The sequence below is a fragment of the Xiphias gladius genome, chromosome 21, assembly GCF_016859285.1.
Source record: "Xiphias gladius isolate SHS-SW01 ecotype Sanya breed wild chromosome 21, ASM1685928v1, whole genome shotgun sequence".
NCBI classification, from domain to species: domain Eukaryota; kingdom Metazoa; phylum Chordata; class Actinopteri; order Istiophoriformes; family Xiphiidae; genus Xiphias; species Xiphias gladius.
This window is the reverse complement of record NC_053420.1, coordinates 29,954,959-29,968,198: the sequence shown is the minus strand read 5'-3', so window position 1 is coordinate 29,968,198 and position 13,240 is coordinate 29,954,959. Positions and strand designations below refer to the sequence as shown.

The 13,240-nt window shown below is 41.4% G+C and overlaps 1 protein-coding gene across 3 annotated transcripts; it reads left to right on the top strand.

Annotated features, from left to right (window-relative positions):
* Positions 1–132: 132 nt before the first annotated feature.
* Positions 133–12,969, top strand: cass4 (Cas scaffold protein family member 4). 3 transcript variants are annotated; one of them, XM_040158654.1, is made up of 8 exons: positions 133–258; positions 7,818–8,240; positions 8,906–8,989; positions 9,112–9,228; positions 10,250–11,566; positions 11,696–11,779; positions 11,991–12,159; positions 12,502–12,969. In XM_040158654.1, exons 1-8 carry the CDS (start codon positions 256–258, stop codon positions 12,525–12,527), a joined length of 2,223 nt encoding a protein of 740 aa, XP_040014588.1. In that variant the 5' UTR covers positions 133–255; the 3' UTR covers positions 12,528–12,969. The 3 variants fall into 3 exon arrangements, with proteins under 3 accessions (XP_040014588.1, XP_040014585.1, XP_040014587.1); XM_040158651.1 differs by having other exon boundaries at positions 11,991–12,969; XM_040158653.1 differs by lacking the exon at positions 8,906–8,989 and having other exon boundaries at positions 11,991–12,969.
* The last annotated feature ends 271 nt before the right edge of the window (positions 12,970–13,240 follow it).

Sequence of the window (13,240 nt, the reverse complement as noted above, 5' to 3'; positions counted from 1 at the left end):
GGGGTCTCGTTCAGGCCAATGAGGCTGCAGGAAAGCAGCTCTGTCAGTGACACGGAGCCTGGTTTCCCCGCCCAGGGTGTAAAAGAGTCTGGCTCTCAGTGACAGCTTAGACAATATGCTTGTGAAACACACAGGAGGGGTAAATCTCCATGAGTTTTCACACACACTCATGGTGGAGATGGTTCACTGAAAACGGACCCTCTGTGCTCGGACTTATTTCTCTGTCTAGAAACCGAATAAAACTGCTAAAGGAACATGGTGAGTACTGCAACCACTCCATTAGCGAGGACTTCAAATATTTTTACTCCAAAATATTGTTAAAATTAAAGCTCAAATTTAATTTTGAATGGTTTATAATGCAATTTTTGAATTTTTACTGTGATGTCTATTCTATCTACTCTGTTTCTACTGTGGCTCATCCATAGGAATGTCCCTGTAGACCACCTGCTTGGATTTCACTTTAACTTGTGGTGTCAGCTCCCACCTATTTCTATTCACTACCCCTCTGAACTGCCCTACTGTAAACTGTAACCTGAGAGGGCTGATCCTGACACAGCTGAGAGTAAAACTTAATGAGCCTCATTAACCTCATTGGTATTGAATTTTGAGTTGGATTACGCAGCTCTGGTGCACTTCTAACTCTGTTTGCAGCTTTATCAGTGGGGTGTATTTGCATCATGTCATCTCCATAAGTCGGTGTTTGTTGCAAGACCCCCAGAGTAACTAAATGGGAATGGATTGTAGACAACAGCAGATGGGGAAGACATTAAAGTTAGTTAGTTAGACAGTCTTTGTACACCTTTGTTATCCTTTGTTATCCTTTGTTACCTTTGTCTAGTCATCTCTCTCAGACTGGGCCTACCAGGCCAGTCAGTATTTGGTTTGGGGGTCTTTGTGTGGAAAATATATCAAAAAGCATTCATGTGATTAATGTAATAGTGAAGGATAATCTTCCCAGGACCTATCTGTATGTCACAGTAGAGGGAAAAGATGCATCATCCTGACATTTTCCCATGCAAAGCAACTATGCAACTGAGCTCATCTTATTCATTGCTTCTGAAAAAATAAACAGACTGGTTCCGTTGATGAGTAACTGTGAGTTCAAGAAATCTCACTTCTGTTCTATACGGTTATTTTGTAATGGAATTTATTTCTTGTTTAGTTCCTAGAGACCTATTTTAGGATGTCTTTTCCGCTGTTGTGTATTTATCATCTGAGAGCAGGAGTCGGTAGACTGTCACGGGAGCTTACACAGCAGGAGGCTGGCATGGCGAAGTGACAGCATGCTCTTCACATCCCACTCAAGGAAGTTGAAATTTTCTGTGGGTCTGATCTACCAGCTGTCCTTTTTGTTATCAGTCCATGTGCTTAACTGCTGAGGAATATTAATCTACCTCAGAAGTGAGAGGCCCTGATTGTTCATCCTCTCAGACAAATATTTTGAGGATATACTGTATGCAAACTGGGCAATAGGATCCTGCATAGACTAGATAGAGTATGAAAACGAAATGAATTGAGTCAGTGGTCGGTAGAGCTGAAACACGGGTCGATTTGTGAGGCAATAATAAATGGATGAATAATAAATATGATTTAATAATGGCTTGCAACAGTGCAGGGGCTTTCCAAAACCATTTCTGTAAATTCCCATTTTGAAGATACAGAGCGTTAGGCTTTGTTATAGTGGGACGTTCAGCTGGAACGCAGGCCTGAGATTCTTATCAGTTGGACTTTTAAAGCTGCTCTGACAAACATTTTTATTGTAACAATACATGGAATTACTATGTGTAATGTGAAATATTAACAAAGCCACAGAGAGTTGTCACCCAGAACCAGCAGTAGCCCCCAGCGCTGAGGAGCGTTTTAATGTCTCTCAGCTAATTTGGTTTTTACAAGCCACATCTTTCATGTTTTTTTGCTCAGTCTCACCGCAGTCATCGGCGTTGTTTCCAGCAGCAACAGGCAGTTGCTTTCAGTGAATGAAAGCTCTAGTAAACCCACTGTATGTTACTTGCCCAGCAGCAAACAGCGGAAAGACAAAGTTAGTGACTGGCTGGTGAATATAGCGGAGCATTTAGTAGCTACTTTTGTAAGGAGTTTTTTTTTTTTTTTTTTAAGTAATAATATGTAAATGTTGGGTTCCAAGCTTGTTTTACTGGCCTCAAGTGGCCAAAAAAAATCAATTATCCCTGGTTTAAATATCGCAAACCTATACTTGTACCAAGGAGAGGTCTGGTAGCTAGTGTCTAAGCCATGGTATTGTTTGTGCCAATGTGCTCAGTTATTATAGTAATGTCTCAAAAAGAAAGTTGTCATCTTCAAATGTTTTATGTAGCACCTTTAAATTCACCCTGATGAGTAAAGATGCCATTTGTGTTTGTACAGAGAAAAAAACTGGACAAAGGCCTGCACTGAAAAAAACATTTTGATCATAAGTCAAAATTGCTGACATACTTTTTAACGCTGTAACAGCTGCAAGTGAAGCAATAAAGTGACCACATAGTGCATATACACACTCTGACAAAAGGCAGAAGATGAGACTGAGGAAGTGTGAGTATAAATAAAACTGTGAGCAATGAGATAAGTTCCTGCCACAGAGCAGTGAGCCTGCAGCGTGTCTGTTATCTGCTGCTCCTCACATTGTCATCCACTCTTACTGTTACACCTCTAGGAAACAACAAACTGTCCTATAGATGACTGACACTGCCAATGACAGTGAATTACGCATTATTTCTGCTCGTTCTGTTTATCACAGGCAACCATAATAATAATGCATTCAAATGAAATTGAGTCAGCTACGGTATTTGTTTCATACTTTTCCCTTCAAATAGCTGCGCCAGTACGCTCCTACACTGATGAAAACCCGCAGGAATGGTATGAAAAGTAGAGAAGATTCATAAAGTCAGAAAAGGACTCAGTTATCTCAGTTGGTTAACACGAGCTAACATTAGCCACAGTCAGCTTGGGTCATACGTGTGAGGCTGTGGCTGTAGCAGAAAACCACTGAGAGTATCGAATTGACAAATGGTGCTTCTTGTTGCTCATGAATTCAACTTTTCATATGTAATAGGAAGATTTCATTGTTTTTTCTTTCAAAAGTCTCATAGACCTGCTTGTACCAGTTTCTCCCCAGAGGGCAAACTGACTTACACGAACTGCCGATTCAATTATTTTAACACACACGAGACTGACACTGATCAGAGTAAAGGAGTTCCTGAGATCCTAGGAAGGCCGTAGGAAGTTTTCGTCAGTTTTTTGTGTGTTTGTGCATGAGATTCTGACATAGTTCTCACCAGTTCCAATACAGGAAATACCAGGGCAGCTGTAGCAAGTCAGTGTCACCACCACAGAGCCTCAATTAGTCTCCACAGCCTCTTCTTGAATTTATTTGGGTTGGCGAGAGGGTTACAAAGGTGACTTTCTGTGGATCACTTAAGACGATAAAATTAATCAATCACGAGCAAATTCCCAACATATCCAAGGAGAATTCCCTGGAATACCAAATGTCTCATTCAGTGTTTTTCCCTCTGTTTGTCTGTCTGTCCCTCTTTCTCCTCCTCGTCTCCCCCACTGCCCCCCAGCTTTCTATCTCAGATACTGTGGGAAAGTCTAAAATGTCATATTTACAGAAATAGAAAAGAGATTATCTCAACTATGTGCTCTTCCTCATCACACCCTGTTCCTGCCACACGGTCCACGTTTTTTTTTTTCCTTCTAAATTTTGGTCAACTTTTAGCCACGTGTGACAGATTTGTTCACTGCCACCAAGGTTGTTTCTGGGCCCGCAATTTTTGTCTGAATGTTTAATGGATGAGGTGCCGACCTGACCCCAGGGTCATCCCCTATCTGTCAAGAGGCAAAAGGTCTGAGTGAACCAAGAGTGGTTTATTCCCACACTGAGAGCCGCTTCCTGGACTGGTTCCTGTTCCAGTGGCTCTTTGGAACTGGAGACTGTTATTATGTTGACTTAATAGTGTGTCTCTACAGGTGGTCTCTGATTATCTGGGGAAAAGATTGCAATTACCCAACAGCATCACCCTTTCAAACATTGGGATTTCCATTAAATATCCTTAAATACATAACCTGATGAATGCACATCAATGGCTGCCGAAACGTTACCCAATTCGATTAATTATACAGTGTGTGAATAAACATCGGCAATGATCAGTGTGGATATACTGTAAATGCACTAAAAAATAAATGACCACTCTTGCAGCCTTACAGTGAGTCACTTGAGAACCACTTTGAACTCCTTGCCAATTTTGACGGTCCATCAATCATTTAAAGCTGGACCATGCAATTTTTTGAAAATAGAGTGTTTTTTGAAATATAAAAAACATTAGGATGCTGGTGTTAGCGAACTTTAGGTAAATATTTCTGTAGAACGGGCATTACTGAATCAGTTGACTGACTTTATTTCTCTTCTTCACTACTGTTACAGAATGTTTCGGCCTTTAGCATTATCACATAATTTGTAATTATGGTCACAGTGGTTGCTGTTCAGCAAAAGTTACCTGGTCCTTCTTTAAGTCATTTATCCAGCAAAAACGCCAAACATTGTCTCGTTCCACCTTCTCACATGTGCTGATTTTCAGCTTTTCTCTCTCTCCAAAACCGAGAAATCTTGGGTTTTGGAATGTTGGTCAGACAAAACAAGTGATTTGAAGATGTCGCCTTGACTCCTGAGAGGTTGTGATAGGTTTTTTTTTTTTTTTTACCATTTTTTTTAATGTGTGTCATGAAAAGAATACACTCCATGTAGCTTAATTTGGCTCGATGTGGCTTATTGCCGTAACAGAGGCCCCTAGTTTTAAAAACATCTCTTGCAATGTGTCCGATGTGCCGATGTTAATTTGTGAACAGGATGGAGCAGAGGGATGGGAGAAGCAAGGGAGACTCAGGGACAGCTGTGCAGTTAAAGTGCCGCAGGTCAGCTGTCAGAGGGGCTGATCAGCACAAGCAGGCGTGTGCAGGAATCCAAAAGAGTCACAGCTGAATCTGACTTTGTTACTGTACTTGGTGATCAACACATACAGAATCAGGGACACAAGTAGATGAGGCAAGACGGGGGATTCTTCTGGGTACAAGCGACCTAAATTCTAATCGTTTCATGGATGCAACTGTGATTGAAACAAAGGATATATGTAAAAGTGTCAACAATATTAAGGTCACACAAAAGGCTGTTGCTTAAATGGCATTTGTGACCCACTGCAATTACAGGCATTATTTTGACCCAGATGGACAAAATACAGTGTAAGTGTGTAACACAAGCAGAGTTTGTTGTAATGGTCTTGAAACCAATCAGTTTCTAATGTCATCTTAGGATAGTGTACACTGATAATTCCAAGGAGAAAGTACAACGACGTAAATCTGGGTAGTGAGGTCGCTGACTGTCATCTGACCTTGCGTATTTTGCCTGCATGCGTGTAGCATGACCCAGAGGATTAGGCAGGGAGTTTGCTGAGGCTTGATGTGTGTGTGTGTGTGTGTGTGTGTGTGTGTGTGTGTGTGTGTGTGTGTGTGTGTGTGTGTGTGTGTGTGTGTGTGTGTGTGTGTGTGTGTGTTGCGGGGGGGGTAAGGTCTGCTGCAGTCAGTGTGCTCCACAGGCCTGCATCCCAACAGGTGCTGGGCATGTTGGGCTCCGACGGTAAATAGGCTCTTTGTTGCTGAAGCCAGCAGAACACCCCCAACACAGGCTTATCAGCTGTGGGTCGTCTGTGTGTGAGTGGGTGTGTGAGGGAGTGTGTGGTGTGTTTGTTTGGTCAAGGGTCTGTCTGATCGTGTGTACCATTACTGCTTTAGTTTCACTATAGCTAACACATATGTGTTAGCTTTAAGCACAGTAGTTCTTCATTTAGTACGGGTGTACAAATATTTCATGACATGGCCAAATGTATGTGGCCACCTGAACATTCCACCCATATATGTTATTGCAGTAACAATGTTGCTACAGCAGTGTCACTCTTCCGGGAGTGACACTTCTGGCAGATTTTCAGTCACAAGAGCATTACCGAGGTCCAACACTAATGTTGGGTGATAAGGCTTGGCCGTGGACAGGGCTGTCCATATACTTTTGGCAATATAGTGTGATCATCGCTATAAAACAATGCCTTCCAAGACTCAACAAAGTTAAAATTACAAAGCACAGTACATTTCAGTGATGTTTCCCTGGTCATTTTATGTCTTCATAGCGTCTGTATATGACAATATGTGTCATGGAGCCAAAAAAGGCATCACATACAATATTAACAAAATCTGATTTGTCACACCTCCCAAGGGTTATTCGTGGTTTTCATCAGAATTTCCCATTAACATTAAATCCACAAGACAAAATTAAACTGCAAAGAGACATTCTTTTATGTTGTTTGTTTTATGTAGATAACAGATTTGTGAAATATTAGTTAACTGTTGAAATTATATGATGTTTACACTGATTGGATTTAAAAAAAAAAATTTTCTCTGTCATTTTTGCCTTTCTTTGACAATTAGTGAAGGTAGATACAGGAAACACTGGGAGAGAGACAGGGGTAAAACATATTACACAGGGCCGCTGACCAGGACATCAAATCATGGACAGCAGTGTGTTTATGTGGTATGATCTTTAATCAATAGGCTACCGGGGCGCCCCTACATAGAGTGAAATATTCAAATCAAATCCTTTATTTGACCGTCAGTAGAGAGAAAGGAGATGACATGCAGCAAAAGGCCTGGGCCATATTTGAACACAGATCACCATAGTAAGAACTCATCCTTGATAAATGGTATGCGCTTAACCAGGTGAGCTACCACTGCGTCCCAACTTTTTTATATTTATTGTTGTGATGAATACACAGAAAATACTCTCCATTCAGAGATTGGTTGCGTTCCGGTTTTATCAAAAATATTTGGACTTTTTCTGAAGTATGACACCTGTCTTGTGGATCACACTGAACTGGCAGCTGAGGTAAAGGAAATGTTCACACGTCATTAGGCCACATTAAATGTGGCCCAATCTAATTTAGATGTGTCAAATATGGAAAAAAGCAGGACAGTTTATGGGCTGCTCGATTAGTGACAGTGAAGAGTGCCTCAACACATAGCAGAGGGTTTATATGAATACACTTATAAAAAGCAATTGTCATTCTTCTACTGCAAAGTACATATGGGATTCAAAATATGTAAATTGAAATGAGACTTCATTTGTGCACGTCAATGTATTTTTTGAGTGAAGAGATAAGATTCTTATAACTCTGCAAGAGGAAGCTTTGAAGAAACTTTTTTCCATCTAGCTCTCAGTAAGAAGCCCAAATAGGAAGTGAAAATAAAGAGCAAAGAGTGATGTAATTTGAAACAAAAAAGTGTTCTATTTATTTATTTATTTACTTTGTGTATTTCATAATCACTCTAAAAACAGGTGAAACCATGACTTTGTGACAACTATTTGTGTTAATTATGATTTATAAAATGACTCAATGTGCAATGTTGCCTTGAGAATCTGATGATGACTCAGACATGCAACTTGTGGCATTATTTTGCAAGAGGAAATGTTGTCATTAGGCCTGCAGCAGCAAACTTGACATGCCATATTCAGAAATGCAGTTCAGGATCTGTGAAGCAGATCGTATCCCACATCAAAACAAGTTTCAAGTAAAAACATGTATCTAATTGAGGATCGGTGCTGTGCACATCACAATATAAAAACTGACCAGATAACTGTTGCATATCAAGATTCTTGGAGTTCGTCTCCATATCAAGTAGCTTACTTTTGTCATGTAAAAGTGACCTAAAGGTGTGTTTTACCTCATAACCTTTATTTCCATTTTCTCTGTTCTTTATTTTAGAACAAACTTGCCAAAGCTCTGTATGACAACACTGCAGAGTGTGCAGATGAACTGGCCTTCAGAAAAGGGGACATTGTCATGGTAGTGGATCAACATGTGGCCGGTACCAGTGGATGGTGGATGTGCTCTCTGTATGGACGGCATGGCCTCGCCCCTGCAAATAGACTGCAGCTCTTACCACAAACTGGAACCACTGCAGGCTCCTTATGCCATGTCATGGAAAAAACCCAATTAACTGATGCTAAAACTGATGACAGTATGCAAAATATCTACCAGATCCCAAGTGTACCTCGACCCTCCAGCAATCCAGCTTATGAACACATGGACATGATATACAAGGTCCCATCCACTCCTTTATCAACTTCAAAAAGTCCAATTTTGGCAGCACACAAGCCCAGCACAGAAGGACCTGAGGAAGACACGGTACAATTTTTTTTTTCTTCAAACAGTCCGTGTTTATGTAGAAAAGAGATGAAAACCTTAACGTAGACATTAGTCAGTCTATTGCTCCAAGGTCAAAGTTGGTTCTCTTCCTTGGAAGTGTCTCATGATTAGATAGGTAGACTGCTGCAGAAATGAAATGCTGTGAAACCCCTGCTGGCAAAAGAGCTTACAGATGGGGACCAGAGGCCTCTCCATGGGGACAGGCATGCAGCACTGGGGTCTTTATGGGCCTGTAAAAGACAAACAGACACAGACGTCAGACACTTTTAACTGCAAACAGCAGCCCATGCCACCAGAGACCCCAGGAAGACAGAAGTGTCTGTATGGGTGCCTATGTGGCAGAAAGTGGGGAGAAATACACCCAGATGTTCACCATTTCCTCTCCTGCTCCAGGGAAGTCCTGTTCCCTTCTGCAGTAGCCACCTAATATTCAATGAGCAACATGGTTTCTATTATAGAGCTGCGTTAATTGGCAAAGTGCATGCAAAATGGGGTTCTCTGGCACTTTCAACAGGCTTCAGAGCAAACACTGTCCCCATAAATGCATTTATGCAGAGGTCAATGAGGTAGATGCTGCTTTGATCAAAACAGTGCAATTCTTGCCAGTCAGTCCCAATATGACAGTCTGTCTGTTTTGTCTACAGCCATCAATCTTCAATATTGTGTCCAGTCCAAAAGGGGAGGTTTACGATGTCCCAAGCCAAGCACGACGAGCTTCTCTTTTCACTGTGAGCTCCTGAAAATATACACAACAAAAAGGATCAAAAGTAGAGACTATTTGTTGATATACTGCCACGTGAGTGGATATTGGTCTGATATCTTCATTGTTATTGTGATGTTCTATTTTCAGGCATCAACAACTCCAAGACATATGTCTCGAAAACACTCACTGATTCCAATTTCGGAGCTGGAGAAGAGATCTGACTCTCTGGAGAATTTAAGGAGTAGCAGTCTAGGAGACTCTTATGTAAGTTTCAGTTATTCAGGGGGATTAATAAAACAAGGAACCTATGATGTGCTCACTTTGAAATGCAGTGTTTCATTCAACAGTTTTTACATACTATGCTCTATTTCATGGTGTTAAGGGTTCAGTATGCTTGAAACAAACCAACAACATGTCTAAATAGACCAGGTAGTAAAAAACAGTATGTCAGCAGAGCAGCAGCATCAGTCCGTTGCCTGTGTCTACCCAAGATACATACAGACACGGTATTAGGTGTAGGTCACCTGTGTTTCGCCAGCACTCAGAGCCCAAGTCACAGTCACTGTACTTACACGCATAAAACTTTAGAAAATAGACTTGAAGTGTAAAAATATGCATCAGGTCATATTTATGCACGTATAGCATGAGTAAATCATGAGCCGTTACGCAACCTGTGTAGACAGCTGCATTAATTTGAATAGAAGTGTATCTGTTCCGTCAGACCTGAGTGAGACAGATGACTCAAGAATGTGTCTGAAATGCCTTCTCTGCTAACTGTAATTCACACAAAGCATTGCCTGACTATGTCTAAACACAAAAGTGTTTAAATGTGTTCCAATGGTCCATTCTCGTGGGTGGTGTGAAGAGCCTCCTATCATAGCCTTCTCCTGGCTGCATCACACTGCCTTCCTAAGCTCTTTCCAAGAACTCGCTGTTTTCACTTTGTATTGTCGACACACTGAATCGTACAAATGGAGATAACAGTGCACACTTTTGGACAGTATCTTCTTGAAGACATTCATATTGTTGCACTCAGTTGTTTGTTGAAAAGAAGTAGTTGTGTAAAGTTGAAAAAAGAGTGCTTGAGAGAGAAATTCAAACAAAGACAGGCCCCCGAATCAGGAAGGTGTGGGGCAGGGGTGTGAGATGTTCTAAGATGATCTGTCAAGCATCTGTTTGAAGCATATTGAAACACTTACTTTCCACAAAGTAGACATTAATTTCTCCTTCATTCATCAATGCCTCTGCCTAACTGTGATGTTGACAACCTTGTTGTTGTGCACAGGTGTATGCAGTTCCACCACCTTTGACTCAGGACCCAAACTATGACATCCCTGTTCCCTCAGTCACAGAAGCCAAACAGAAAATAACTGGTGGATACAGCACCCTTCTCAACCCCCGCAAGCCTGAGTGGATCTATGATGTGCCAGTGGGTCCTGAGAAACCAAGTTCACCCCAAGGCTCCTATGAGACCATGCCATACAAAGCTGTTTATAAGCAACTCTATGACACTCTTCCAGCACGGGCTTGGCCCACAGAAAGAGGCAGCCCAGCTCCCTCAGTTTATGATATACCAAAACCCAGTTTTCTTGACATACCGAGTCCCACCAAAGTGTTGTCGGTGGTCCCAATTTATGACAAGCCCCCAACTCAGACGCTTACAGTGGAGTCACTATATGCTGTCCCTCCCCAAGAGGAATCCTTAACTCGAGTTCTCAGTGATCCCCCCAGTGATCGTATACCCCTAGAATGTAGAGGAGACTCAAGCAATGTTCATGAACTCAACAGGGCGTGCCTGCAGCGAATGAGGAGCTTTCTGTCCTGTACGTCCTTCCATGACCTTCCAGGAAGTGGGGAGTCACCGGTGCAGGAGGACAGTGAGAGAGGTAGAATCCTACATCTCTCGGCATCAGACAGTCAAAGAATAAGCACAGCCTCCAACTCCTCCAGCAGCTCCTGTGACTCTCTGGCTCTGAGCTCATCCTCTCCAGAGCCCTTGCGAGAGGTCACACTCAGCCAGGACGAGGCTTGCCGCAGACTTCTGGAACTACAGGAGTCCATTTGCAGGGCGGTTCCCCGGCTCATGGAGTTTGTCAGCAGTCACTGGAGGAGCAAAGAACATCTGCAGAAACACCTGAAGGAGATCAAAGAAGCAGCAGATGGGATTGCATGTTCTCTAACCTGCTTCCTAAACTTTGCCCTGGACATTAAGGGTAATGCCCGCCGTTTGACTGATGCCAACCTTCAGACGAGGCTCCATAAAGAGCTGTTCATCATAGAGGACTCAGGTGTGATCCTACAACAAACAGTGAGTGCTCTGAACATGGCCGGCTGGCCCCTCAACACATTGTGCCAGGACCCGGGGCAGGTCCAGCTACCTGACCAACTGGAGCGATTTGTTATGGTGGCACGAACGATTCCAGAGGATGTCAAGCGCCTAGTGTCCATCATCATTGCCAATGGCAAGCTTCTGTTCAGAGCTTCTCAGAAAGATCCAGAGCCCCTCAACACCACACGTCTGCCAGAGACAAAGAAGAGTCCTAACAGGGAAAAACAAGGAGGTGACTTAGTGGAGGATGACAATGACTATGTAGAGCTACAGGTAAATGCTTTTGATCCTCTTCATCATCATATGTAATATAGGTTACTATCGTAACTGAATGACCTTTTAACTACGAAAAACCGAAGCACACTTAGTAATTTAATGTTTTTGCTTTTGACTTTTCCTCAGACTAAGAATGAATTTGAAAGGCAGCAAAAGAAAATGCAGAGAGAACCAAAAGAAAATGTAACACCAGTCTCTAAAAAGGCCCAGGTGAGTGTCTCCTATCAACACAAGGTATTTGTCCTTCCTCAAAATGTATGACAAAAACAAGAAACACCTTTGTCTTTTAGAAATTTTGATCTTTATAGTTCCATCTATAATGTAGCTACCTCAGAGTTAAGACTTTCCTTGTAGTCAGTATAGTCAGTATAAGAAATGATATGTTGCCATCTTCACCTCCTTCTATTCCTCCATTACTCAGGCTGATAACAAGCATCATTCCTCTGAGTCCAGCAGTGGCACAGAAGAACATCGATCAATCTCTCTGTCAGAGCACTGTCGGCTTTACTTTGGCGCTCTCCAGAAGGCCATCGGGGGATTTGTGGGCAGCCTTCAGGATGGCCAGCCACCTGAGAAATTCATCTCACAAAGTAAGTTGGTGATCATGGTGGGCCAGAGACTGGTGGACACCCTGTGCAGGGAGGCCCAACGTGGAGGGTCCAGCCAGAGCCTCCTGTGTAAAAGCAACCACTTGTGTGCCCTCCTGAAGCAGCTGGCTGTGGCCACCAAGAAGGCGGCACTGCACTTCCCAGATAGACAAGCTCTGCATGATGCTCAAGAGTTTGCAAAGGAGCTGGCCCAAAGAGCACAGCACTTTCGCATATCGCTTGACTTCTGAGAGTCCACATATCATGCATATTGATTTTTTGTGCAACAGGTTTGGTTTATTCATCAGTCATTTAGCTATATATTTCTTTGTTCATTCATTTCAGATTCAACTGCTATGAAGCTTCACTAGCCAAAAAGGTAATTTCTTTTAGCTGAATGTAGTTATAATGAATGCAGGTGCTCGTTAAAATGTTAATGATGTTAGAAAAAGTGGCTGGGACAAACAGAACAATTCAAATATGGAGTTGTATTTATACTAAAATAAAAGACTTCTATACAGTGGATTTCCAAAATGAATTGCACATTTAGGATACTGTATTCAAACCTATTTTAAAATACAATTTAAATTTCAAGTATGAAATATAATTTGTTTTATATAATTTACAACAATTTTATATTATTTGAATATTGTTTGTTATGTGGATGTTTTATGTATTTTATTACTTTACTGTGTAAGAAGTATGCTCTCCAGGGCAGTAGTTTGATACAGTCTACTTTTTGTAAATATCTATGTAAATGTTTCTCAAAAATGTGTTATGCATTCCCAAACTTGTCTCGACAAAAGACTGAGAACAACACCTGTTGGATTTTTATTTAAAAAAATTTAAAAAAATAAATGAAATAAAAAACTGAAAACTCTATATGTTTTTTTGTTAATGTCTATCTGAATAATACATAAAGTAAATATCGTGACCTCTCTGTTGAAAAGATATGTATTTCTATGCAAAACAATATAAATTTAATGGCTACTTTGCATATACTCAATCTGTTTATCATAAATCCAAGCGAAGTCACTTGAATGAAAGAAGAAAAAAATTTCTAAATTCAACAAAGTGTCCATGT

Coding starts and splice junctions, on each gene's coding strand:
- cass4 (XM_040158651.1), top strand. Junction 8,241..8,905: donor AAGGACCTGAGGAAGACACG/GTACAATTTTTT, acceptor TTTTGTCTACAG/CCATCAATCTTCAATATTGT. Junction 9,229..10,249: donor GCAGTCTAGGAGACTCTTAT/GTAAGTTTCAGT, acceptor TGTTGTGCACAG/GTGTATGCAGTTCCACCACC.